The 26,385-nt window shown below is 37.7% G+C and overlaps 1 protein-coding gene across 1 annotated transcript in view; it reads left to right on the forward strand.

Moving 5' to 3' along the window:
* Positions 1-26,385, forward strand: part of FRMD7 (FERM domain containing 7) — a 49,958-nt gene that overhangs the window by 9,377 nt on the left and 14,196 nt on the right. Inside the window, exons 2-5 of the mRNA XM_090264033.1 lie at positions 15,792-15,896; positions 16,707-16,749; positions 18,638-18,671; positions 21,370-21,467. Coding sequence (XP_090120159.1) covers positions 15,792-15,896; positions 16,707-16,749; positions 18,638-18,671; positions 21,370-21,467 — 280 coding nt within the window. The remainder of the gene's footprint in view (positions 1-15,791; positions 15,897-16,706; positions 16,750-18,637; positions 18,672-21,369; positions 21,468-26,385) is intronic.

Consider the following 26,385-nt stretch of genomic DNA (forward strand, 5'->3'; position numbering starts at 1 on the left):
AGAATCTCTACGAAGAATTTCAGTTAATTGGGACCTTGACACCTCTTCTTTTTTCATCACAGTGCAGAGCTCCATCTGCTTCCTGTGTGCTGCGAAGAACTAGCTGAGGTGAGGGTTCTCAGCAGAACTTCTGAGTGAAACTTGTTAGAGGGCAGCATTCTTCTAAATTCTATATGAGTTTTTATATTTCTCTTAAATGACATCTAGACTGTATTAGCATCATTGTTTGACCTGTCACAAATACAATTATATTACACTAATAAGAGCTTAGCTTTAATTGGTGTTTTAAGATAATGAGGTTGTCAGTTGCACCTGAGAGACTGATAAATTTTTCCAACTGAACTGAGTCCAATGTCTTAGGGTCAAAAGGGTATATAGCCTGAGGGGCAGAACCTCCTGAGAGGTGGCCAGACTGCCCCAGCATTTTTCTAAAAGGACCAGGATCCTTCCATCCCAGCAGCAGAGAGCAGTGCTGGTCTTTGTGATACTAGGTGCCACCAAGCAGTTTTGTGCTGGACTGTCAGAACTGAAAAAAACCTTTGGTTACACCAGTAGTACTCTGAAAGATACACCCTTAACACATCATTTGCACCACAGGAGGTGGTGGGAAATTGGCCAATAAAGTACTCCAGCCAGGCACCACAGGAAAGACCTACCGAAGACTGCAAAACTCAGGAAAAAGGAAGGTGAAAGGGGGGCACTTCTCTGGGGGTTGTGAAATTCTCTAATGTGTAGCTGGTCTGTTCTAAACACAGCTGCTGTGCAAAAACTACAATTATTACCCCTACAGAATCTTATTCCAGTCCTCTTTCCTCTATTCCTTCTCTTCCTCCTTACCCACTTCCTCATTCTCTTGTGGGCCCAAGGTGTGGGGCCAAATAGGGGTGGTCTGTCTGTGTGAGTTGACCCCAGGCCCTGGAAGCGCTTAAGCATGGCACCTCACCACTAATGGTTGGTCTGAGTTGTCTTAAACAAAGGGCTCTTTGTCCTCTAAGATTCCATCTATGATGATAGAATTCGCCTTTCAACAGACTTAAATGAAGGCAAAAGTTCTCCAGAATTTCATGCTCAACATTTTAAGTGATTGCAAGAGATTTGTCACAAAGTTACTATCATTTGCTTTTGTGAGATATTTCCAGACCTAACTTTGTTCTAGGAATTACTACTTGTGTTATTTCATATAATCATTAGTCAATAAGTTTGTTAAACAGGTATGATTATACATCACTCATTTAACTAATTTTTATGAGCCTTCACTGGTTCCATGCACAGTGGTAGCTGTTGAAGGTGCAGAGAAAAATAAGAAATAGCATTTGATCTCAAAGACCTCGTAGTCTAGTAGAAGAATTAGAAACTGAAATAGGTATATACACTACAGTGTGATGCATACAAATAACAGGACAAGGATAGTTTTTTAATAGCACAACAGAGGAGGAGCACCTAACCTAGACTGAAATATGTGTGTTGAGGGGATTGTCAGACAGGTTTTCTTGAGGGGGATAATGTCTAACCTGAGCCCTAATGACCAATACCAATTATTTAGATATTTTCTGGGGAGTTAGGGGATAAGAAGGAGCAGAGTTTAAAGTTTGTTGCGACAAAAGTAGAAACATAGGGAAAGGCTTGTGGAGCAGCTCAATCTGACTGGATCTTGAGAGGAGAGAATGCTAAGAGAGTGGTGAGAGAATGAGAGATGAGTTAGGAGAGACAAGCATGGGCCACATCATAGAAGGATTTTTCATATGAAGAAATCAAGGTTCAGCAAGGTTAAATATGAGCCCAAGGTCATACAACTGCAAGTACATACTTGAGCCAGTAATTAAAAGTACATGTGTTGATTTCAGAGCCGAACTATCTCACCTACAGCCTGCTGCCTCCAAATTTCTGATACCCAGTAGGAAGTTTAGGTTATAAATTCTTTCCCTGCTTTACCAAGCAAAGGCAATCACTTTTATGAATCTTTTCCACAATTTGTATTTGTATTTCAGTATTGAAATAAAAATTACACAAAATAAACATTTTAGTATTTAATTGAAAGTCTCAAATAAAAATAAGACAAATAACCAACAGTGCAACCTAAATAAGATGGGGAATTCAATTTCTGGGAAAAATGTATCCTAAGGAAATTATTAAGTTTTTGTACAAAGATGGATGTACATCTCTGATGACTTATCTTAGTGTGGCTTGGAATAGCTAGAAAGAGAATATTATTTACATATCTAACAAGGTGGTATCTTATACAGTAACTAATGATGATATTAATAATATAATACTAAGTTTTTAAAAAATTGGTCACCAAAAAAGAGTTGTATCACACATATTGAAAATTATCCTAAAAGTTTAATCTAAGGTCTCTTGATGGATGGGGTTATAAGCACTTTATTTTTGCTTTCGTTTCTGTTTCTTTTCTTACCCTGATTTTTATTTATTTATTTATTTATTTCTTTTATTTTTTGGTTTTTCAATTACAGTTGTCCCATTTTTTCCCCCATTGCTCCCCCCACCCAGCCCATCCCTTTCCCACAATCATATCCCTCCATGAGGGATATGTCCATGTCCATGAGTCATTTATACACGTTCCTTGATTAGACCCTTCCCTTACCCTGATTTTTAAATGAGCATATTTTGATTTCTGAATGAGAAAAAAGAAAAAACCTCAAAAACCAAACAATAAAAAATACTTCATTTAAACCCTGGCTGCTGTGGCTCAGTGGATTGAGCATCGACCTGTGAGCCAAGTATCACTGGTTCGATTCCCAGTCAGGGCACATGACTAGGTTGCATGTCAGGTCCCCAGTTGGGGGCATGAGTGAGAGGCAACCACACAGTGATGTTTCTCTCCCTCTCTTTCTCCTTTCCCCTCTCTCTAAAGATAAATAAATAAATAAAACAAAACAAACAAATAAATAAATAATTTAAAAAAATACTTCATTTAAAAAACTCATCGCATCCTGGCTGGTGTAGTTCAGTGGGCTGAGCACTGACCTGTGAACCAAAGGGTTGCTGGTTTGATTCCCAATCAGGGCACATGCCTGGGTTATGAGCCAAATCCCTGATTGGAGGTGTGCGAGAGCAACCAAACGATCAATGTTTTTCTCTCCCATTAATTTCTCTCCCTCTCTTTCTTCCACCCTTACCCTCTCTCTAAAAATAAATAAATAAAATCTTTAGGGAAAAAAAAAACAGTTGCTACATAAGTTTCATTTCCTATATAAGCAATCAAAATAAAGGACTCCTCACAAAATGTCAGGGTCAAGCATTTCAATCTGCTCATAGCCACATCATACAATATGTGAAGGTTCCAGGCACCCCCAAATGTCAACTCCATTGCCCTCTGGCCCACAATTACTACTCAATTTCTTTCCAATGTAAATAGTAATAATAACTGGTAATATATCAAAAGAATGTTTATTATGTAGGAGGCACCAGTATAAGTATTTTACAATGAGCTAATGTTCATTAAAATCCTCAGTGAAGTAGGCATAACCGATATCCCCATTTCAGTGTGCAGTAAATTAGGCAGAGATGTGAACCAACTTGCGCAAAGTCACAGAGTCGTAAGTAGTGGAAACAGAATTTGAATGAGCACTCTGGATTAAGAGCCCGTGTACTTGACCACTATATTTGCTCTTTAATGCTTGTCTTTCAAGAAACTCTGTGTTGGAGTTACCTCAGCATTTCACATCTTACTCAGCTCTTGCATGTAAGGAGTAGTGATATAGAAAACAAGGTCAGTATTTTTAGGGAAGAAGTGACTTGGGATAAGCAGAACCTAAAAGAGCTGTTAGGGAGGTTTCAAGGGATAGCTGAACAATGGAAATGCTTCAGAGAAATGAATAGGATTAGAAAGATAAGATATAGGACATCTGAGAATTGAATGAGGCCAATAAAGATAGGTTATTCTTTAGGGCTCAATGTTGGGGAGCCATTATGCATCCAAAAGGACACAGTAGATTCTCTTAATTCAATAGTCTGTAGTATAGTCAGTGTTTAACCTGAAACACAGTAGATGCTTGATAACTATCTGTTGAAGCAATAAAAGAATAAATTATCTTCTTATTCTCAGCTGCCAGGCAGCTAATTCCTGCTCAAATGAGTTTGCTGATAAAATACTAGTTAGCTAACAAAACATTCTAGGAAGTCAAGTCTTAAGTCAGGAGGGATGTGACACAAACATTTTATGTATTACAGTAACAAAAGTTTCCTGGATCAGCCCTACACCTATGTAAAATTGTGTGGTCATAGTAATCCCTCATTGACTGTTTGAAATGGGGTTGCCAGAGAGGAAAAATGTTCTGACTCAAGTTCCCTAAAAGGTCAGGAAAAGAGAGGTTGTCTCTACTCCTACTAGCCTACGAAGGCTTTATAAGTCTGTCTGTGGATGCCACCATAAACATGTTTGTTCATTTCTGTATTTGGAGGAATGTGGATTAGAGCTTCCTAAACTGGGATCCATGAACATCAAACTCAGCATTCAGAAGCGAGGAATATATTTGATTTTGATTTGTAAATAACAATGAGTCAGCTTAACTAAATCTTTCTGCACAAATAATTCCATCTAAGCAATTAAATAAAAAAGGTACTTTGAGAGTTTGCAACTAATTTTAAGATACAAAGGTTAGTATCTCCTGGGACCCAATATCCCACTAAAGATTGCTAATAAGTAACAATTCCTGCCACTATCTTTTTCTCAGGTTCCCACAATTCTACATTTTCCAAGTTAAACCATGCTCTCTCTTTCTATCTTGTACACTAGAATTTTAGATGTGCAGTATTTTAAACACATATGAAATATTTTTTTTTTCTGGGCTTCACTGTGCTTGTTCCTGGCTACAGGTGGAAAATCCCAGGCAACTCTTTTGAGTTATGTTGCACATCCTAACAATATATCTGCCATATTAAAATAGCCCTGAAGAGGGAGGATGGCAGAGTCTAAAAGTCTGAGACCAGCCTGGACTATGCCAGAGGGACTATGTAACCCCTAGACTTCAGGTTGTAGAGAGAGCCCAAGCCACCTCAAGGCCCGCATGTGTGAGTTATCATTCAGGACTTGAATGGCTATATGCCAGGGTGGGCTAGAAGGAAAGGGGTAGAAAGCTGCAAGCAAGCCCGGGAGTTGTTATATTAAGCCACAGGTTCAGCAAATCTTCATGAAGCTCCTACTGTGTGTACAAAATAGGAAACAACAATCAAGAGGAGAGCAGAGCTTAGTGGAGCCTAGCTGGCTGCCATTATAGGTCCTACCCAGAACCACAAAACAGTAATCAAAGTGAAGAGAAGAAGTGAATAAAGGTCAGGAAGTTATGCAGATATGTGTGTAAGGAAAAAGGAATGAAAGAACACATACTAAGTGATTTCTTCAAGATTGGAACTTGGCAGGAAGCCAAGTTAAGAGTAATAGGGTAGGATTCTTGCTGCAGGGCAGAGCTGGTCCCTTAGTGTAGTCCACAGGTGTAGACAAGCAAGCACACCTGGCTAAGGTGGGGGTGTTAAAAAAAAGTGGGGAAAGGAGACACTTTGTGACAGCGTGATTAGCCTGAAGGATAGCTCACAAGACCTTTCATTTTGCTAATCAGTTAGAAGCCCTTAGAGGTTTATTATTATTATTATTATTATTATATGATAAAATGTAAATTCATTATAGAAAGATTAGAAAATTCAGGTAAACAAAATGAAGAAAATAAAATTCAAGTATAATCCCATCATTCATATATCAATATTTTGATGTATATTATATATATTGAAATACTCCTTTCTTATGGATCCTTGAACTCCACGTATGCCTCCCTATTCTATTTAGTTTGGAATAGTTTCCTTAATATATTTTAAAAAATATTTTATGTTTAGTCAGCACAGATTCTCCACAGTAATCTGAACACTTTGGATTTTATGGCCTTTTATTAAGTAGATGTTTTAAAGGGCATTATTCTTTAATGGTTTCTTTATAGAGTTTCCATGAAATTCACAACCTTTCAGAACAGAGTGGCTTCCAGCCTGCTCACATTCCTACTGGACATCATAGTGAGCACTCTATAAATGTAGTAAAACTGATTCTAGGAAAGAAGAGACAGGAATGGAGAGCAAGTGAAAAAAGGAAGGCTGAAGAAAAGACATTGAAGTAATAAACAGAAGGAGAGAAAAGTGACTCAACAGTACATTCAAAAGGTGAGAAAAGATGATAAAGGAAAAAAAACAGTAAATATGAAAGAATAAATCAAAGAACAAGTTTTAGGTGTTTTGTTTATCTTTCTTATCCCTCACATACCTAGCTATTGGTTTTCCCTTTATATTTAAGGGCAACGTGGTGTAATAAAATGAGTTCATTACCAGAGGCCAAAAGGTCTGGGTTCCAGTCCCAGTTCTGCTATTAACCTACTGAAAGACCTTGGGCATGTCTTTTCCCTGCTCTGAATATAAATCTCCTACTCATAAAATGAAGGGCTTTGACTATGCGACATATAATGGTCTCTGTTGTGTCCTGAATATCTCATATCACTAGATATAAACAGTATGTTTTATCAATATGAAGTTTAAAAAATTCCAACTACCATTTGGAATCCAGTTGTGCATCATGTGCACCACATGGATTTAATGCTAAAGCATTACATGGGAACAAACAATTATAATTGTTTTAATTACCCAGAGAAGCTAGTAATTTCGACAAGACATAGGAGCACTGTCTTGACAATGCTATTATTACACTGTCACTTTTCAACAGCCTTTCCAATACAGGCATGGTAATTTCAGTGTCCCAGGAGTAGGAGCAAGATTGCTATTAAGGTGGCAATATTTCTTTTTCTTCTCTTTTTCCCCTTAGTATGAAGGGTAACTCTGAACAATGAGAGTCTCTTAGATATGGTCCAACAAAGAGTATGAATCAGAAGCAACCTGTCTAGGTTATTGACAGGGCTACATAAGGCCTCAGGCAATGAAAAATCATTTCTTTATAGATTTGAAAAAGTGTCTGCCAGAAAGAATCATTTATCAGGAACTAGACTAGCTCTCTGATTTCATAGTTCTCTTCTGAACTTAGTTTAGTCAGTATCAGCATGGCTGTGGGTAAAGAGGATGGTGGTCACGCAGCTGCTCAGTTTGATTCTCCAGGACCTCCTTAAGATAGTCACATGGGCTGGAAACCTTTATGAGCAGTTAATCCTGAGCAACTTTAAGCCTTACATCTATCACACTCGCAGTATGTTGAACTGCTTTGTGTTTTCAGAAATAAAATAAAAACCAGTTGTAATTTGGTGTGAATTTCACATGTATACAAGCAACTACAAGGGTTGGTTTCTCTGCTTACAGCCACCATGAAATTTTAAGTACCCAGTTAAATTGCATTTCCCTCCAGGGCTTATTACTGAGTCCCATAGCCTCTGGGGAAAGTGCCTCAGTTGACTTCCTACTTCCTCTTTGTTCTTTGATGTGTTTTACTGCACTTTGTTCTCCATCAGATGCTTAAAAAACTAGACTACCTGCAGAAAGGGCTCCATTTTAGAATAAACTGCTGCTACCTGGTAATTAGCCTCTCACCACTCTCAGTTCTCTTTTTACCAGGAGTTCAACTGCCCCAGAAGGGTTACAACTTGGCCAACAATTTCTTCTATCCTGCCCTGAAGGAGCTTTGTTTGCTAGTTCCCTAGGTAGTTTACCCAGTGTAAACTTTGAAATTAGGTTCAACTTCTTTCTTAGAAAGCTGATTGCATCTGACTATATTGGTAAATGTGTAATATATGTGCCCTATTTTTTTTTTTTTTGCCAGTGTCAGGATATTTGCATTTTTAATGAAAGGTAAAACAATTCCTTAACAGGTACAGTTCTAGGATTTAATCCTTAAAAGATTCTGAGATTTCTGGAAGTAACCTGTAGAGGATAGGAAAGGAGAAAGACTTACCTTTGTAAGGTTCCAAACTCTGTATAAATGAGGTGCATGCCTATTGTTGTTTCTAAACAGATATATGGATTGAGGTGAAGGAGTATATACTAAGCTTCAGGACAATATTTCCCTACATGGATGAAATTAAATCAGAGTCATCAAAAAATATGCTTAGTCTGGAACTGCACCAAATGGTACCAAAATGCAGAAATATCTTTAGGCTTCCTATTTTACTTATCAAAAGTCATATTCTCTGACTAGACTATTCTGCTTGGTTCTAGGTTTCAAAATGCTATTCAGAGTTCAGGATAGGAAAAGTAAAAGGATAAATAGAAAGTAGCCATCAGGGCATCCAAGGAAGAACTAGTTCATAATTATCTCCATAAAAATGCCGGATGGCAATATGTTTATATTATCCTGGATGGAACTGATTCTGTACCAATGCCAGAGTAGATGGTTGGGGTAAGTTGCAAGTGGGAAGCTACCAGATGCATCATGAAATACCAGAAAGGAAATTCTAGGTGGGTGACTTTTAATGGAATCAGTGACACATCAGTGATGGGGTGTCAAAAGATATTTTATATGTTTATGTCTGCAGAAGGCTTTGGAAAAGACAAGCTGTGAATTTCTTTCCAGGCCTGCACAAAGGGTAGGGAGTGCTGAAGGAGGGGCTCAAATATGTGCAGACATTGGTGAGGAATGTTCCAAGCATTTCCACTCTCAGATAGGTGGGTATGGAAAGAAAGTCAGGAATGAGGAAAATGATGCATAAAGGTGAATGAAAGGCAGTGAAATGTAGCCTATGTGTGCAAGCCCTGAACCTGGCCAAAACAAATGGGAAGCAAGCAAAGAGAATATCAGGATCTCTGGGCCTCTTCCTCTCTCTTATCTCCCTAAGTCCAATTGCACTTACCATGGAGATGGGTCTAATATCTCACATCTCATTATCACTACCATAGTCCATGCTACTACTATCTTCTCTCACATGAACTGCTGCAGCAGCCCCACCCGATTCATCCATTACCTGTTTTGGCCCGTCCTCCATCTTCTCCTTACAGACTTGTTTTTCAGTGTGGCCCAAAAAGCAACAACATCTGTCTTACCTGGGAGCTTGGGAGAACTGCATATTTTCAGACCCTATCCCCACCTATTGAATCTGAATTTAGGCACCACTTTAACAAGATGCCCAGTTGACACATATGCACTTTACAGTTTGGGAGGCTTTGCCGTAACTACAGCCAGGATGGGGTTTCTAGAACACAGCTTTGACCATGTCAATTCCCTACTTAAAATCATTCTGCTACCCTCCTCCCAAACCCTGTCTTAAGGTATATGGCTTCATCTGACGCAAAGGGCCTGTCTTGGTAAGGCTCTTGACCACTTTTCCAGTCCCTGTATCTCACTTGCTCCTTCAGGTATGCCACACTGCTTGCAGGTTCATTGTTCACATTAGGCTTTCCAATCTCCTCTGCCTCTGCCATTCTTCTATCCTCTTCACTTAGCTAACTTCAACTCCTGATTCCTGTCTTGGATTAGGTGCCCTCTCTGTTAGGAATCCATTGTGCTATGCCCTTTTCCTATTTCATGGTTAAGTACCCTTTGGATGTGATTTCATATTACCCCTCACTACATGTATGCTTCCACAAGGGCACTTAGTCCCAGCTACTGCAATTACCTACTGATGTGCCTGCCTTGCCTTCCAGTCTACGTATTCTTTGGTGGTAATGCCTGTGTGTTGTTCACCTAGTTATGCCTGGGGCCCAGGAAGATACCTGGGACAGAACAGGTGTTCAATAATGTGTGTTAAATTGAAGTGACAGTGGAAAGGGTCACAAAGAGTAAGGGCATATACAAAAGGACAAAGGCAACTGCATCAAAATTAAGCCTGGAGTTTGAGCAAGGGAAATTTACAATAAGAAAACAAAAAGAACTGCAAAAAGAGAATAAAGAATGAAGGAAGAACATGCTAAAGGAGAGGTGAGGGATTTTCTTTTGAAGTGTTTAAGGACGGGATTAATACTGATGAAGCAGTTCTTTGTCCTCCTCTTTTTATGAGACTGTTATGGTGGAGACTTATCTATGAAAATGTGGAATTAGAGTTAACATTGAAAGGCAACTCATTTACTTGCCACTGGATGAATGGTTAACAAGCACTGCTTTCTATTAGGAGAAACTAATTGTCATGTGTGCGATCCTTAATATTCCAGATCTTGAATATTCCAATAAATTCTGTCCTTATCAAAACAGACTGCTTAGGTGATCCAAATGCTAGTATTTAGGTAACCAGATACCAGAGATTGTCCAGGAAATTCCTGGTTTATCCCTGTTATGGAAATGTAATAACACCAGTGCCCTTATCAACCCTCAAAAGTGTCCTAATTTGGATGATAAAATATGGTTACCCTACAAACAGCCAACACTACTTGAGCTCTTCCTATGGACCAGACATTGTGTAAATAAAATACTTGACATAAATATTCCTTTTAGATGTTTACTATGATTCTTTTCTTTAAATGAAATACAATCTATATACCATAAGGTTCACCTTTTTGGGGGGCAGAATTCAGTGGTTTTTAGTATATTCACTATGTTGTGCAACCATAACAACTATCTAATTCAAGAATATTTTCATCCTCCCCAAAAAGAAATCTTGTACTAATTAGCAGTCACTCTCCATTCTCCCCTCCCCAAGTCACTGGAAATCATCAATCTGCTTTCTGTCTCAATGGTTTTGCTAGTTCTGGACATTTCATATAAATGGAATCACAAAACATGTGGCCTTTTGTGTTTTGCTTCTGACAATCCTATTTTACAGTTGAGGAAACTGAGGCTTAGAGAGATTAATTAGCCTGCCCAAGAGCACTCCTCTACTGGGTAGAAGTGTCAGAACTAGACCCAGGTGTGTCTGGCTCCAGAGCCCACATTCTGAGCCACCATGATATGCTGCCTCCTCATATTTATTGCAGGTACTCAACACATTCTTGAAACTCTTTTTTGGCCTTCTGTAACTGGGCACATTCTTTCCAAAATGCCTCACAAATCTTCATTATTTGAGACAGGATTTAATGTTTGTAAAGAGTCAAAAGTTATTAAGAGCAAGTATGGTAACTAAAGTGAGCTATCAAGCTGGGTCATTGCTATGGACTGAGTTTTGTCCCCTCCAAATTCATACGTTGCACCTCTAACCCTAAAATATGACTAATGTTACTATATTTGGAGATAAGGATTTTAGGAAGTAATTACAGTTAAATTAGTCATAAGAATGGAATCCTAATTCAATAGAATTGGTGGCCTTATAAGAAATGGGAGAGAAGAAGAGTTCTCTCCCTCTTTGCTCTGTGAGGACACAGCAAGAAGGAGGCCATCTGCAAGAGAAGATGAGAAGTCTCATTAGAACCTGACCACTCTGGCACCCTGATCTCAAACTTCCAGCCTCCAGAAGTATTAGAAATAAATTCCTGTTGTTTAAGCAACCCAGTCTATGCTATTTTGTTATGGCAGGCAGAGCTAATACGATTGTATTTTGGAATAAAAAATGAGACATATCTGTAATGTCAGGAGAATAAGTGATTATCATTCATGACTTCAAAAACAATTTTCTGAGGGAAGCATGAGAAATATTTTGAATATTGGAGTCAGCATTAGAAACAGGAGAAATATCTATAAAACTCTTTGTATGGCACTATGCTTTTAAATTTCATTATGTCTATTGCATTTATCTGGAAAACATAACGATTGCAAGAAAATAGTAAAAATAACCTACCATGCTACTGTTAATAGTATGCTATATTTTGTCTCATTTTATCCTTTTCTGAAGTCTGTATTTTTTTAAGTAAACAATCAACACATGGATACATTAGATTCTCCTTTAATGTGGTCAAAAGTGGTTGTTGGTTAGTTAACTGATAATATTTGCTAAAGCATAATAAATATATTCACACACACACACAAACACCTTAAACTTTTTATTTTGACCCAAAATATATACTTTTAAATTTGTATCCTAATCTTTTGATGTAGACTCAAGGCTTTTTTTGAATAAGGACTTTTGATCTGTTTTCCCTGTCTTTCTTCCATAAACCATCCTCATAATGCATCATCTATGATTTCCAGCATTTGCTTATTTAACATGGAACAAGAATGTAGATGCTTGCAAAACAATTTGAGTACAGAGTCCTTCCAGAGTTTTCTCCCCCAATATTTGACTGCTATCATATCTAAAACTAATTTGATAGCATATTTTGGAGGATTTTCCCCCTCATTGAGTTTTTATAAAGCGATCAACTTAGTTTTCATAGAAACAACCCTTGCTTTTAGTACTCAAAATTCTTTGTCATACTTATAATTTAGTTAAGTTGTATAACTAGAATAACAAGTAGAATTATCAAAAATTGTTCAAGAAAATGATTACTACTAAGTATGGGGTTCCATCAATAGGCATAAAGGTGCATGATCATATTAGAGTATCCTACTAACCACGAACTTTCAACAGGACATAAACATTAGCCAATGTTTTAAAAAGGGAATGAAACATATTCTTTGTGCATTGTTGAATAGAAGACGGTTAAGGAGTTTCTATGGTCCCTACTCATTTAAAAAATAAATCCAGATATGAACAGAGTAAAAAGTTAAAGTTTCTCTTAATCTATCCCCCGTCCAGGGAAAATGCTGTTAATATTTGCTATGTATCCTTCTAGACTTTTGTATGCCTTTATCTATACATGTGTTTTCCTTAAGTTATATGATTTGCCAGGCACTGTACTAAGACCTTGATGTGAATTAACTTGTTTAATTCTCAGAACTCTATGAGATAATACTACTATTATCTTTATTTTAAAGATTGGTAAACTGCAGCTCAGCAAAGTTCAGTAATTTGCCCTACGACACATAGTGACTAATTTGTTTTTCCTCCTGACAAGACAATCTTACTAATGTACATGAATTAAGTTAAAGATCTGGATCCATTTATTTATTTAATAAACATTTATTGAATGTCCACACTTTGCCAGGTACTGTACACAAAGTCAGCATTCAAACACATGGTTTCTGTCTTCAAGTACCTGGAAAAGGCAGGTCAGTATGTGAGAAAAATGACCCCCCCTCAATTCATCCAGCTAGTAAGTGGGGAGAGCAGGATTAAAATTCAAGTTTGTTTTAACAATTGTTATATGACTTCTCTAGGTGAATAGAAGTTTTGGTAGATTGTTTTTTGGAGGTAGTTACCTTGAATATTATTGCTTTCATGAGAAGATGAATTTGGAGCTCCCAGAAATCAGTGAATACAGAGTTTGTAAGTTGAAGAATATATATATATGGCTCTACTATAATACAAGGGTGAAGAGGCTTAAAGTTCTAATTCCCTAAGTGGGAGGACTGGTGGTAAAAAATTTAGATGCATTAAGGAAGTTGGTTAAAATGTTGAAAAGTAGCAGCTTAAATAAAAACAAGCAATTAAAAAGAGAATTAAAAGTCCAGAAAAGATGAAATAGGAAAGCTGTATATAGAAAGATATAATGAGAAAAAGAATCATAACAAAAAATTGAGGAATTGGAACATAATGGTTGGAAAACTTTATAGGCTGCATGTTGAGACTGAACCAAGACCTTACCTATTATGCAACACATTCCACAATGCTGGCCAATTTCAACGTACACTATGGAAGACTGAAGGGAAATGCCTCTCTCTGAGATAGGGGTGGAGAAATGGAGCTACATGAGCACTTGACCTTCAAATGCATAAATGCCAAAGGCTTTTAGAGCCAGTTGGCAACATACACAGGAATGGAAGAATCAGGGGATTATTCTCATAAATATGCTATGGGATTTTACATAGGAAGCAAAAAGGAAGCCTTGATTGGAAACCTTACAAGAATGGCTGTATATCCTTTGAGACTGCAGAAATATTTACATATACAAACACATGGAAAAATAATTTAAAATGAGGAAGAAAAAGGAAAATGTTGAATTTCTTAAGTTGTTTGCAAAGAAACTGGAGTGAATCTATGATATACTTTGGTTTTCATGACTGAAATGTTTCTTTGGTGTTGGAAAAAGTATTGCTGTCATATCTGTCTTTAGAAATTTTTTTTTTTTCATAAGAAAAATGTTGTGGCAGCTCCTGGAGTACTTTAAAAATAGGAGCGATTTCATCTGTCTGGAATGGTGTGTGTCAGCACTTGCCCTAGGCAAGGTTGCCACATAGGCAAGAACTTCCTCTCCCTCCTCCATGACAAACGACCCCTCCGCCACTGTCGCCCTCCATGCCTTGCAACACCACACCACGGGTTGAACCCCTTTTCTTGGACCACAGTTCCAATGTGACCTTCCACATAAAACAAACCCCCTATGCCTTAGCTCTTTCCAGGTGCTAAGGAAGCAGTAGGTTTCACCCTTTGCAGCCTATTTGCATTTAAAAATAGGACCCTGGTTAACTCCCATGAATCTGGAGGTGGTGGAGCCTGCTACAGTTAAGCAAGTGGAGAGAAGTCCAGGGGAGAGGGAAATATTTTTGGTCGCTGGTGGAAAGGGATGTGGTAGCAGCCTTCCTGGAAGCTATTAAATCCCAGATGTGGGCTTGGTTCAGTGTGGTACTGCCTTGAGAGAGGAGGCAGGGGATGGAGAGGAGGGTGGCTGTACTCTGACCTCACAAGGTTGCTGTTAATTCTATGGGGTGGTGATTTCCAGCTATGTTTCCCCAAACCCGGCTTCCTTTGCACCACAGTAGCACCCTGTGACGTGGCTTTAAATAGGGGTTTTCGGCAGCATGTCTTTGTGCCTAACAGCCAAAGCCCAATTTTCCCATCACAGTCCTCCCTGCGAACATCAACCCTGGGTTTCAGCAATGGTGGCTGCTGAAGATCAGTCCCAGACATATTCAGCTCAAAGAGATTTTCAGAGTTCTTCAAAGCTCAGTTCTTAGAGACCCATAAGAAAAGGACTGTATGTGTGTGGGCTTTATGAAGAAAACAAAATGTGTGGCTTTATGTGAAGAAGGGGAAAGTTGCAAAAGAAAATCTCAAGGAGCTCAAATGAGTAATTTAGTAAATTTCATGTTGGATCAATAAACATTCAAGAGCCCCTACTTTGTGCCAGGTTCAGTTAGACATGGTGAATAAAGAGAAACATAAAGCAAGGTCCCTGCTGTGAGGGAATTCAGTCTAATAGACATCACCTGTAAGAAATGGCATGTTTGAGGTAAGCAAGAGTATGTGAGAGCACAAGGTTGCCCTTGGCTCAACCTGTTGCTAATAGGGATCACAAAAGGATGTCCCAGGGAGATGACATCTGAGACAAATAGGAGTAAGCCAAATCAAAGAAAGGTGGGAAGGGCGGTCTGTGTAGAAGGAATCACATGAGCAGAGGCATGGAGGCATGAAACTACTTGATATGTGTGGGTAGCTAGGAGCAGGCTGTTATTATTAGGGGGAAGTGTGGAGAATGGGGAGGGGCAGATTGCTCTGTGTGAGGGAGAGAAAGGCCAGCTTCTTCTGGTATTAAGGAGTATAGACTTTATCCTGAGGGGAGCCACTGAAGGATTTTAAGCAGGTCAGATTTGCATCTTGATTAAACTATCAATTTGGGGAAAATCATTCAAATTGCCTGTGGGATGAATTCATTAAAGAAGTCTGTAGAAAGGGTAGATTTGCCAATCTAACCATAGTTAAGGTCAGGGATTTGTTTTTCCAAAAGGGTCATTAGTCTGAGGCTTTTTAAGGGGTACCCCTAAAACAATTTACGGATGGATGCACGTATCTATCTGTAAAACTCAGCGTCATTTGGGGACACGCAGCACTTCTAAACAGTGTTTAAATGAAACAGTCTTTGAAGAGAGTCTTGTGACTTCTACCATTTATTCACACTGCAGTAACAATATCAGGTTGGGAATGCAAATTCTGCTATAATCTCTTTATTTTCTTTAGCAAAAGTCATCCGGGAAGGTGCTGTTTAACCTAAGTTGCAGCCATCTAAATCTTGCTGAAAAGGAATATTTTGGATTAGAATTCTGTAGCCATTCTGGAAATAATGTAAGTTGGTTTCATTATAGAGGTTTTTTTTTTTGTTTTTTTTTTTGTCTAAAATTGCTTCTAAATGTGGTTTGCAGCTAGGTATGTAGGGCTCAAACCCCTGATTGAAAATTAGAAGGAAAAAACACTTTCAAAATGCTTGCAAAATGACTGGATTTAATAATTATTTTCTCTTCCCCCTTCTTTCTATTAAGTCACCTCAGTTTGCCAAACAAAAACTCTTCTACCCTATGCTCCTCTTTTGTCACTCTGTGAACAGCTATCTATGCTTTATCTATTTTGACTTTCCAGAGGCTGGACTTCAACCTCCAGAATTCACCCTTAACCTCACTGATGAATCTTCAGGTGACTTTACCCTCTCTGGAGTCCTAATATTCCCAATGTTCTTTCTGCTGTGTCCTGCCTGTTACCTGGCACCTTCCCAGAAAGGCTCATTATGTCTATTAAGATGGTACAGTATTTGGGGGATGTAGGATTCAAATGGGGAGCCAAATGCTTTCATTAGATTTCATAGCAACTAATGAGCCTTGTATGTGACACCTGTCATCCTACAGGCAGGAGGGCATTGATTCAAATGTCAACAACCTAGAGGTTACATAGATCTTCAGTGTTCACTGTCACTGAGAAAATACAAGGGGGCAGATTGAGTGTGGTAGATGTATGTCAGTTCTTAGACATTGCTGTTTCTAAATATCTTTAGAGTTTAAGTAGTCTTGGTATTTGTTTATTTCATGTTTACTTTTATCTGGTACCAAAAAAAGCTGCACTCAATGCCATGTTCAACCAATTTTTTCATTAATATTACTATAGGTCTGGGTGGAACTTCTGAAGCCCATTACAAAACAAGTAAAAAGTGAGTATTGAAAATCTTTTAAGGAATATAATTCCCTGTTAAAACTTGAAAATATTTCAGCAACACCACACTATTTCTCACATTAATATAAAGAGAGAAAGCTGCTTTGATTTATTATTTTAATCCTTTATACATCTAATGGATTTATCAATTCTAAAAAATAATTTTAACTTTCCCCTAAATGAAGAAATTCATGCTGCTGGATCTTTGAGTTAGTTTGAAAAATGCTGGTAATCCTAGCACTCTGGATTGGCCCTGGGAATATAATTCAGGTTCTAGCACTGCAAACTTTTGAGCATCCTTGATGTCAAACTGCAATGTCATTTATCCTTTGCCTGTTCATTCATGTCAGTTCATACTTGAATGCCTGCTAAGTACGAAATATTCTCTCCTACTCTGTATTTCATAATCTAGTGTGGTGGTTCTCCAGTGTTAGTGTGCATTAGGATCATTTGGGGCTCTTGTTAAAATACAGATTACTGAGCCTCATTCCTGCTTTGAGGATCAACAACCTGTATTTTCTGCAAATTCCACTGATGTTTCTGATACTGCTGGATTTCAGCCAACACTTCGCAAAACATTCTCTTATAGTGTCTCTTCTCCTACCTGCTCTTTACATTTTGGTGCTTTCCACAGTTCTGTCTCTCTTCCACCACAAAATGATGTCACATTATTCCAGCAGCTTCTGAACTGATTCCCCTAACCCATCATGTACACTACTTCCAATGGGAACTATTTAAAACGTTCTGCTTAAAACACTTCCATGACTCTTTATTGCCCTTAGAATAAAGTACAAACTCATTAGCACAATCCACAAAACACTGGACTCTGCCTGCCTTTCTAGACTTAACTCTGCCACTGACCACTTCATATTCCTACCTCTCCTGTCTTTGATGAAACTAACCTAAACTGTAGGCATCTTGGGTAAAATAGAGGATGCCAAACTAAACTGGAATTTCTGATATACAAAGAACAATTTCCTTGTATAGGTATGTCCCATGCAATCATTTATCTGAAATTCAAATTTAACTGAGAGTCCTGTATTTTATTTGCTAAATGTAGCAGCCTACTCAGATTTCTTCCTACTTCCTATAGGAAGATCTCCTTGAATTTCTCCAAACCTTTTTCCCCTTCTTGTGATTCCCCAGTACTCAGTGCTTATAACACTGTGGTGTCTGCTATACCCAAATATGAGTGCTTAATTGTAATTTTATTCCCAATACCTGCCCAGTACAATGCTTGGCATATAATATGCACTAAAAATATTTGCTGAATGATGCTAAATTCTGCATGTATGTGTTTTCTTTACATGCAAAGAGTTTCTTATTTTCAAATACAAGTAAGAATAAAGGTAAGTAAATGTGCTTCAATGTAGGTTTTAAGATACATAGAGGCATCAGTCTATACTTCTTGTAGTTCCCTTCATGAGATCCTTCAGCCAGTGATACTCATCTGTCTCTAAAGCAGGGCTTTTCTCTCAACCAGGATTGCAGAATCCTAAGTAGCAAGTGCAACATTTTTCAAGATGGGGCACTTCTTAAAAGAAGGTACAGTAGGCCCCCAAAAGGCATATCTTTACAAAAAGAAAGTCAAAGGAAAAGAGGGTAGGAAGAGGTCCAGAATAACTTTCTTAACCGCTATCCACATAAAGACATGATTCAAAAATAACAGCATCTTACAAATGTGAAAATTAAAATTTAAAAGTCTGGGAGGGAGTGATGGGGAGAGGGGGAAAGAGGAGAAGAAGAGAGGGGAGGGTGTGTATGTGTGTGTGTGTGTGTAAATACTTGTAACTGTTGTCATGGACACGTAAATAAAACTTATGGAGATATTGTGTTTTAAGATCCTAAGGAAGTTGTTTTCAAATTTATGGTGAAATTTTTCCCAGTGGACCCTGGACATCTGCGAGAAGACCTTACAAGGTATAGTATTTATCTGTGTGTTTGCTACATGACGTTATTTAAGAATAATTATTCTCCATTTTTCAGGGAATATGTTTCTAATCTTCTTTGGAAGGCTTGACTCTCAGTCACTTTGGGAGATGGTGAGGCCATCTGGACAGAAGGAGGGCCTAGCTAGCACCCAAAGTGTTAAACTTCCAAAGAGTAGGGACTTCAGGGAGAAGGAAGGAAGGGTAGCCAGCATGTATGCCCACTTGGGGGTTATGACGTCAACTGCTGCAACAGAGTACTTGCCTTCATTGCATATGTGTTCCAATCAGAGGGCAGCTTGACAGCACAACTGTAATGCCAGCTAATGTTCATGGATATTAAAATAGTCTGTGTGTGTGTCTGTGTGTGTGTGTATCCTATAGGTAGAAAGTAATGATGACATATACTTACAAAAATTTAAAAAGTAAAAACATATACATTTTTATAAATTATTGATAATATATAATATAAATTATTGATACTTTATTATAATTATGTAATCATTATAAATTATTAATAATTTAATAAACTTACTAATAATTTATAATAATAAATTGTTAAACTTTATAAGAGTAAAATATTTTATATTTATAAAACTTTAAAACATTAAAAAGTAAAAAATCATTTTAAATAACATTTTTATACTTATTAACAATGCCCTTTAAAATTACAATGTAAATCTACTTCTTCAAAAAATGCACTTTAAACATAACATTCCCCAAAACCTTACTCTGCTTTTCAGACATTAGACTCTTGCATGTATAAATGACATAAGAGATAATCTAGTCCAGCCCTCTTGGTTTACAGATGAGGAAACAGGTCCGGGGAGATGGTTGACTTAGCCAAAATCACAGGATATTGGCAGTTATTCTCCCTGAAGCCTTCCCACCAATGTGGTTCATCCCAGCTCTTTTTCACCTCTTTTCTATAGGGGTATTTGTTTTCTGAGGTGTCCGCAGAAATCACTTTTCACAAGTCATCTCTGTTTCTCTCTCTCCCTCTCTCTCTCTCTCTCTCATTCTCTCTCTCTCTCTCTGTCAATTCTCTCCACATTTGTAAGTTGTAAGCCACTTTCCCAGATAACTTGATATCCTGGTATTTATATCAATTTGCTAACCCATTTGAGTTGAGTCTCAAATTGTGACCAATTTTGATGGAGATAACCACCCCAAAAAAAGAATGAGAAAATCAATATGATGATAAATGATTCATCAGCTGTTCAGAGCAAGGATTTGGTATTTGTAGCAGACAGCTGCCTTCTTAAGAACAATGAACATGTCAAATAACAAGAAGTTTCCTTTTTTTCTTGTGAGGAGCAAAATAAAATTCACTTTCCCTTTAGCAATTGAGGCTGATGATTGTATTTACATATATATTTGAAAACAGGTGATGGCAGTGGTTAGAATTCCTTTTTTATTTTTTCCTCATTGGTCCATCTAAGAATATTTAACTGTAGTTTATTTGATAAGGATGCCTTGTTTGGCTCCAATAGGTGAGTTTCTGAGACTGGTGTGTAAATACAACTTTTATAACTGAATCATCTCTAATTAGAGGAGCTCACAGCTGGAAGGATTATGACAAATGCTTTTTTAAATTGAATAATTACCTACTAATTTGCCTGTTTTTTCTAATCTAGATTTTCATCTAGCACTTAAAATTAATTTTGATTCTCTACATTGCCTTCAAGGCTTAATTGGTTTAAAATAAAAGTCCAGATAGAGCTCTATTTAAATAAAGAGAAGCCCATAGCAGATAATAAATGTTTTAATGTATAAAATAAAATACTGGAGGCAATTTTGGACCATGGAAGAAAGCATTTAGTGGTAGAACCTTAATTATACACGTCTTTTCATGGGTCGATTCTCCTTGGATAATGGCTTAAATGTGTGAGACAAATGCTATCTGTTTGGCAAAGCTTTGGATACCAACCTGCACTTTATGTCTCTGATAAGCTGTTGGTTAGAATAGGGCAGTTTGGCTTCATTCCCATGTGGTACATAGTAATTGCATACCTGCTGTGTCCAAAGTGATGAACTGGGCTAGGCTGTGATGACACAGAGAAGATGGTCCAGGCAAACTGGCAGAAGCATGGTCTTCAGTCCTTGATTTCTGAAACACAATCTTTTGGATAGGAGGAGGCTTAAATTCAGTGGCAGACCTGAGTTCTGGTTAGTTTCACTATCTTAGGGTGATACAGCCTTGCCCATTTCACCTATCCTCTGTCTTCTCATAATTGTGAAATGGGTTATTGTTCCTACCCTTCTGACCTCCTAAGCTGTTTTGATAGTGAGTGCTTGATAGCATTTTGTAAACAGAACAGTATTGGCCTCCTGAGAAGGCTGATTGTTGCTGAATTTCCCTTTCTCTCTGGCTGGGTATGCAGCTTTACTATGTGGCAGAAACCGTTACCAGAGGATGATTGGCCTACTCCTTCAAGTTGGCAAGAGGATTTGGCCAGGGTGATTCCTAATGGCTATGAGGTCTGCCAAAGTGCTGGATCAGCTGAGTTGTGGTCTAGTGTTGGTTTGGGGCTGAAGCAAAGCTTATGCATTACTTACCACCCCATAAAAGCATCTCACTGACTGGGTGTACAGTTTCCTTCTTGAAACATTTTGGATCTGGGAGAAGGGACATGCTTCTTTCTTGTTCCCGTTTCTTTCTCAAGAGAATTTTCTCAACTTCTTTCCAGGTATCTTTTTACTCTTCAAATAAAGAAGGATTTGGCTCTAGGAAGGCTTCCATGCAGTGACAACTGTACAGCATTAATGGTATCTCACATCTTACAATGTAAGTAGCAAATGTTGGCTTCAGGGACAATCAACCAGGCAGAGAAACAAGCAAAGGAACTGAGCACCTGCAGCATGCCCATCATTATGTTAGGAGAGAAAGCCTAGATAAGATATATAGAAACAGCATGATCCAATAGAAGGAGACTGTTGTTGTAGTCATGGAAATTTGGGTTCAGATCTTGTCTACTGCATTCTAACTGTTGTAGCTTTGAATAAAGTCTCCTCACCTGTCACTGCCTGAGATTCCTAGTCTTCAAAAGAGTGACAAGACTATTTTGTCACAAAGCAGTTTTGTTTATGTGGATTAAAAGTAAATGCTAATTTTCTTCTATGTGTGTCTAACTTTCCCCTCCCACTGCCTGGGGCTTGCTGTCCAGGAACTGGTTTGGACTAATCTGGACATAGACTTTGCCAGGCAGGCCACCCCCCTCTCTGCTTGCCCCAGGATACATTTCTGGTATGTGCTCTTTGTGGCACATTGTCACATTTGATGTGATTTCCATGTTGCTCTGTATCATGATTCCAGGGAACAGAGCACACTGTACACCAGGTAGAGAGAGGCTAAAATGGAAAAAGGCCCTAGGCATCTGTTAGAGCTCCCCATACACTAGCAGTCAAGTATTTGGTAGGATGAATAATGAAGGCAGGGAGAAGGAGCCTGGGAATCAGTAAGGGCCTGTTTGGGAGTGGGTGAAGATGAACAGACCAGGCTGCTCCTGTACCCTTAAAGGCAGTGTTGATAGAGATAGTACCTCTTCTTCTAGCACTGGCTGTGCCTTCTCTTCTAGAGAGGCCTTCCAAGAATAGGCTGTTCTTTACCATTCCTGCAGGATCATGAATTTATTTTCTGTTTCACAAGTTCGTCTGTGTACCTCTTTCCTTTACATTTCTGACAGTCCAGAATGGGAAGTTTTCTGTGTAACTCCACAGTGAAGTTCTCGGGTAGGGACAGTTTCTGAATCAGTGTTTTACCAGTCAATGACTCCTGACTGGGACAGGTGATGACAGCCCCAGGATCTCAGGAAGGCAGTGAGCAGTGAGAGCAATAGTAATCAGGGAAGGCTTATGGAGGAGGTAGCTTTTGTGCTGGGCCTTAAAGGGACACAGTGACATTGGATACGTAGTAACAGTAGAGAAAACAGCACGAAAAAAAAAATGGTAGTGGGACAAGAGGTCATATATATGGAGGCTGCAGCTCAACTAAAGCTCAAGCATAGGTTTCTTGAGTGCCGAGGACACTAACCGTATTTCCAGTATTGTGCTGGGCTTAGTGAGGGTCACAGGATAAGGTAAATGGAGAAAACATTGTTGTAAGACTTATCCTTCTCCATTATCTGCCTATTAAGGCAGCAGTCAGGGGACTGAGACTCCGTGATAGCCTCTGATGGGGGAGCCCAATTTCATTCTTAATAGTTTAGCATTATAGATTTGGGCATTGCCTGGTGACCATTTCAGGCATAACACAGAACACTTCAGCTTTTCTAGAGGATATTTTGTTAATAGATGCTCTTTCCAAAAAAAAAGGCTAAAGTTTGAAGGAGTCAGCTCTTCACAACCCATCCATGTCAAACTATTTCACTAGATGCTAAGGCAGTGTGCGGAACACAACCACATTGCTCATTCATCCCAATGTTTATCTCTAAGAATTCAAGAACCTCCACATTCTGATCTCTCATCTGCTTAAGTCTCTCTTACACACACCTCTAGTTCTAGCCAGACTCTCCCTCGGAAACACAATTTGTACATTTCAAATGAACCATCATTTTTATGGATGCCTTTAGTAACTCTTCTTTGTTGTTTATTCAACAAAAATTTATTGAGTACCTACTACATGCCAGGTACTATTACAGGCACTGGGAACATAGCAGTGAACTAAGCTGACAAAAATTCTTGCCCTCATGGAGCTCATATTTTGGCAGTGGAAAAGAATCAGACAATAACCAAAATAAGGAAATACTCATATATCATGTATGTTAGAAGGTGATAAATGTGTTGTAGATAATAGAGTATGAGAAGGTGATGGGGATTCTGGGGGTGGGTAATAAATTTTTAAGTAAAGTGGTCAGGGTAGGATTTATTGTGAAGGTAACAGCTGAAAAAAGACTTGAAGGAGGTGAGAGAGCAAGGCCTGTAGAAACTTGGTGGAAAGAAGTTCCAGACAGAGAGAACATCTAGCACAATGGGCCTGAGGTGGGAGTGTGCTGGAGTGTTCAAGAAACTTTAAGCAGGCTTTGTGGCTGCCTGGAACTGGGTGAGAGAGGGAGAGAGTAATCATGGAGGGCTTTAAAAGCATATTAAAGATCCATAACATTATTCTGAAATGGGAATCCAATGAAGCATTTAAAACAGAGGAGTGAAATGATCTGAATTAGATTCTAACAAAAACATCTTGGCTGTTATGGTGAAAATAGAAATGTGTGACAAGTAGTAAATAAGCCATAGAGCTCTAATGCACAGTATAATGAATGGAGAAAACAAATTTTACTATGATTATATAATGTGATAATATTACTACAATGTCAATCATATTACAATATATAAATATATCAAAATAACACTCTGTACATCTTAAATTGATGTAATGTTACATGCCAAATTTATTCAATAAAAAGAGAATGAAAATAGACCTTATGAGAGAATAGTAGAAGTAGGAAGACCAGATAAGAGGCTATTGCAGGAGAGGGATAATGGTAGTTTGAACCAGCATGGTAACACTGAAGGTGCTCATAACATTTGTTACCTCCTCTTGCTGATGATATTTACTTATTTGTGTGTCATAGGTCTCTTCCTAGATTGTCATACGCTTATATGGAGAGAAAAGCAAGCACCCTTTTGTGTTCTTATGTTTTCCTTAGGGTCAATATAGGGTCTACAAGTCAACAGTTTTTAGTAAATTTACAGAGTTGTGCAACCATTAGCACAATCCAGTTTTAGAACATTTCCATCACGTCAAAAGAGATCTCTCATGTCCATTTGTAGTCACTCCCTGTTCTCATGTTCAACCTCTGCAACCACTGACTTACTTCCTGTTTTCATAGATTTGCCTTCTTTTGACATTTCATGTAATGGGAATGATAAAATATGTGGTACTTTTCATTTGGCCTTTTTTTCACTCAGCATACTGTTTTTGAAATTCATGCATGTTCTAGTATAAATCACAGTAGTTTGTTGTTCTTTCTATTGCTGAGAAGTATTCTGTTTTATGGATGTATCACATTTTGTTTGTTTATTTACCTAGTCATTGACATTTGGATTGTTTCCAGTTTAACTAATATGAATAATGTTTTGAACATTTACATGGACACATGTTTTTATATCTCTTGGATAGATTCCTGGGAGTACAGTTGATTGCTTCATCTTACAGTAATTTGTTTAACATGTTAAGAAACTGCCAAACTGTTCTTCAAGTTATGACAATAGAATAAGAAATGTATGTGATTTCCAATTAGTCTACATCTATACCAACACTTGGTGTTGTCTGTCTTTTTTATTATGGCCATTCTAGTGGATATGAAGAGGTATCTTATTACAGTTATAATTAGCATTTCTATTGACTAATGATGTCGAACACTTTTTCATCTGCTTCTATGTTTTCTTTGGTAAAATACTTATTCAAATATTTTGCCCATTTTAAAAGCTCTCTTATTGAGTTTTAGGATATTTTTATATATTCTGATTAAAATCCTTTATGAGTTATGTAGTTTGCTATTTTCCCCCAATCTGTGACTAGACTTTTCATTTTATTAATGCTGTCTTTTGAAGTGCAACAGTTTTTACTTCTGATGCAATTCTACTTTCTCAATATGTTTAGTGGATGATGCTTTTGGTGTAATATCTAAGAACTCTTTGCCTAACCCAAGGTCACAAAGATTTTGTCCTAAGCTTTCTTCTAGAACTTTTATAGGCTTACCTCTTAGATTTAGGTCTATGAACCATTTTGAATTCTTTTTGTAGGCATGCATGTTAAGTTGTGTGAGATAGGAATCCAACTTCATTTTTTTTTTTTTTTTGCATGTGGATGTCCATTTGCCCCATTTGTTGAAAAGACTATTATTATTTCCCCATTGAATTGTCTTGGAACCTTTGTCAAAAACTAATTGATCATAAGTGTAAGGGCTTATTTCTGGATTTTCAACTATGTTTCATTAATCTATATGTCCTTATGCCATTAGCACTGTAGCTTTGTATTAAGCTTTGAAATGGGGAAACTGTACATCCTCCAGCTTTGTTCTTCTTTTTCAAAATTGTTTTGTTATTCTGCATCCTGTACACTTTCATGTAAATTTTAAGATCATTTTTCAATTTCTACAAAATATTGGTGGGGATTACATTAAATTTGTACATTAGTTTTGGTGGCATTAGAAGCTTTGCAATGTCGAGTCTTCAAATCCATGAACTAGAAATGACTCTTAATTTATATAGGTCTCTTAGAAATTTATATTGGCAATGTTTTGTACTTTTCAATATATGTCTTACACATATTTTGTTAAATTTATTCCCAAGTGTTTTATTCTTTATATATGCTATTGTAAATAAAATTGTTTTCTTAGTTTCTTTTTTGGATTGTTTGGTCACCAGTATATGCAAATACAATGCCTTGCTGAACTCATACTTTAGTTCTAGTAGTTTTTTTGTGTGGACTTCTTTGGGTTGTCTACACACACGACCATGTCGACTACAAGTAAAGACAGTTTTATCTCCTTCTTTTTAGTGCAAATTTAAAAATGTTTCTTCTTGTTGACTGATTGCACTGACTAGAATCACCAGTACAATGTTGAATAGAAGTGGCAAGAGCAGACATCCTTGTCTTCTTCCTAGGCTTAAGGGAGGGAATTCAATTTCACACCACTTAGTGTAATTATAATGTTAGCTATAGAATTTTTTAAGTATATTTTATTGATTATATTGTTACAATA

Source organism: Furipterus horrens, unplaced genomic scaffold (assembly GCF_987537825.1).
Source record: "Furipterus horrens unplaced genomic scaffold, mFurHor1.1.pri manual_scaffold_17, whole genome shotgun sequence".
NCBI lineage: Eukaryota > Metazoa > Chordata > Mammalia > Chiroptera > Furipteridae > Furipterus > Furipterus horrens.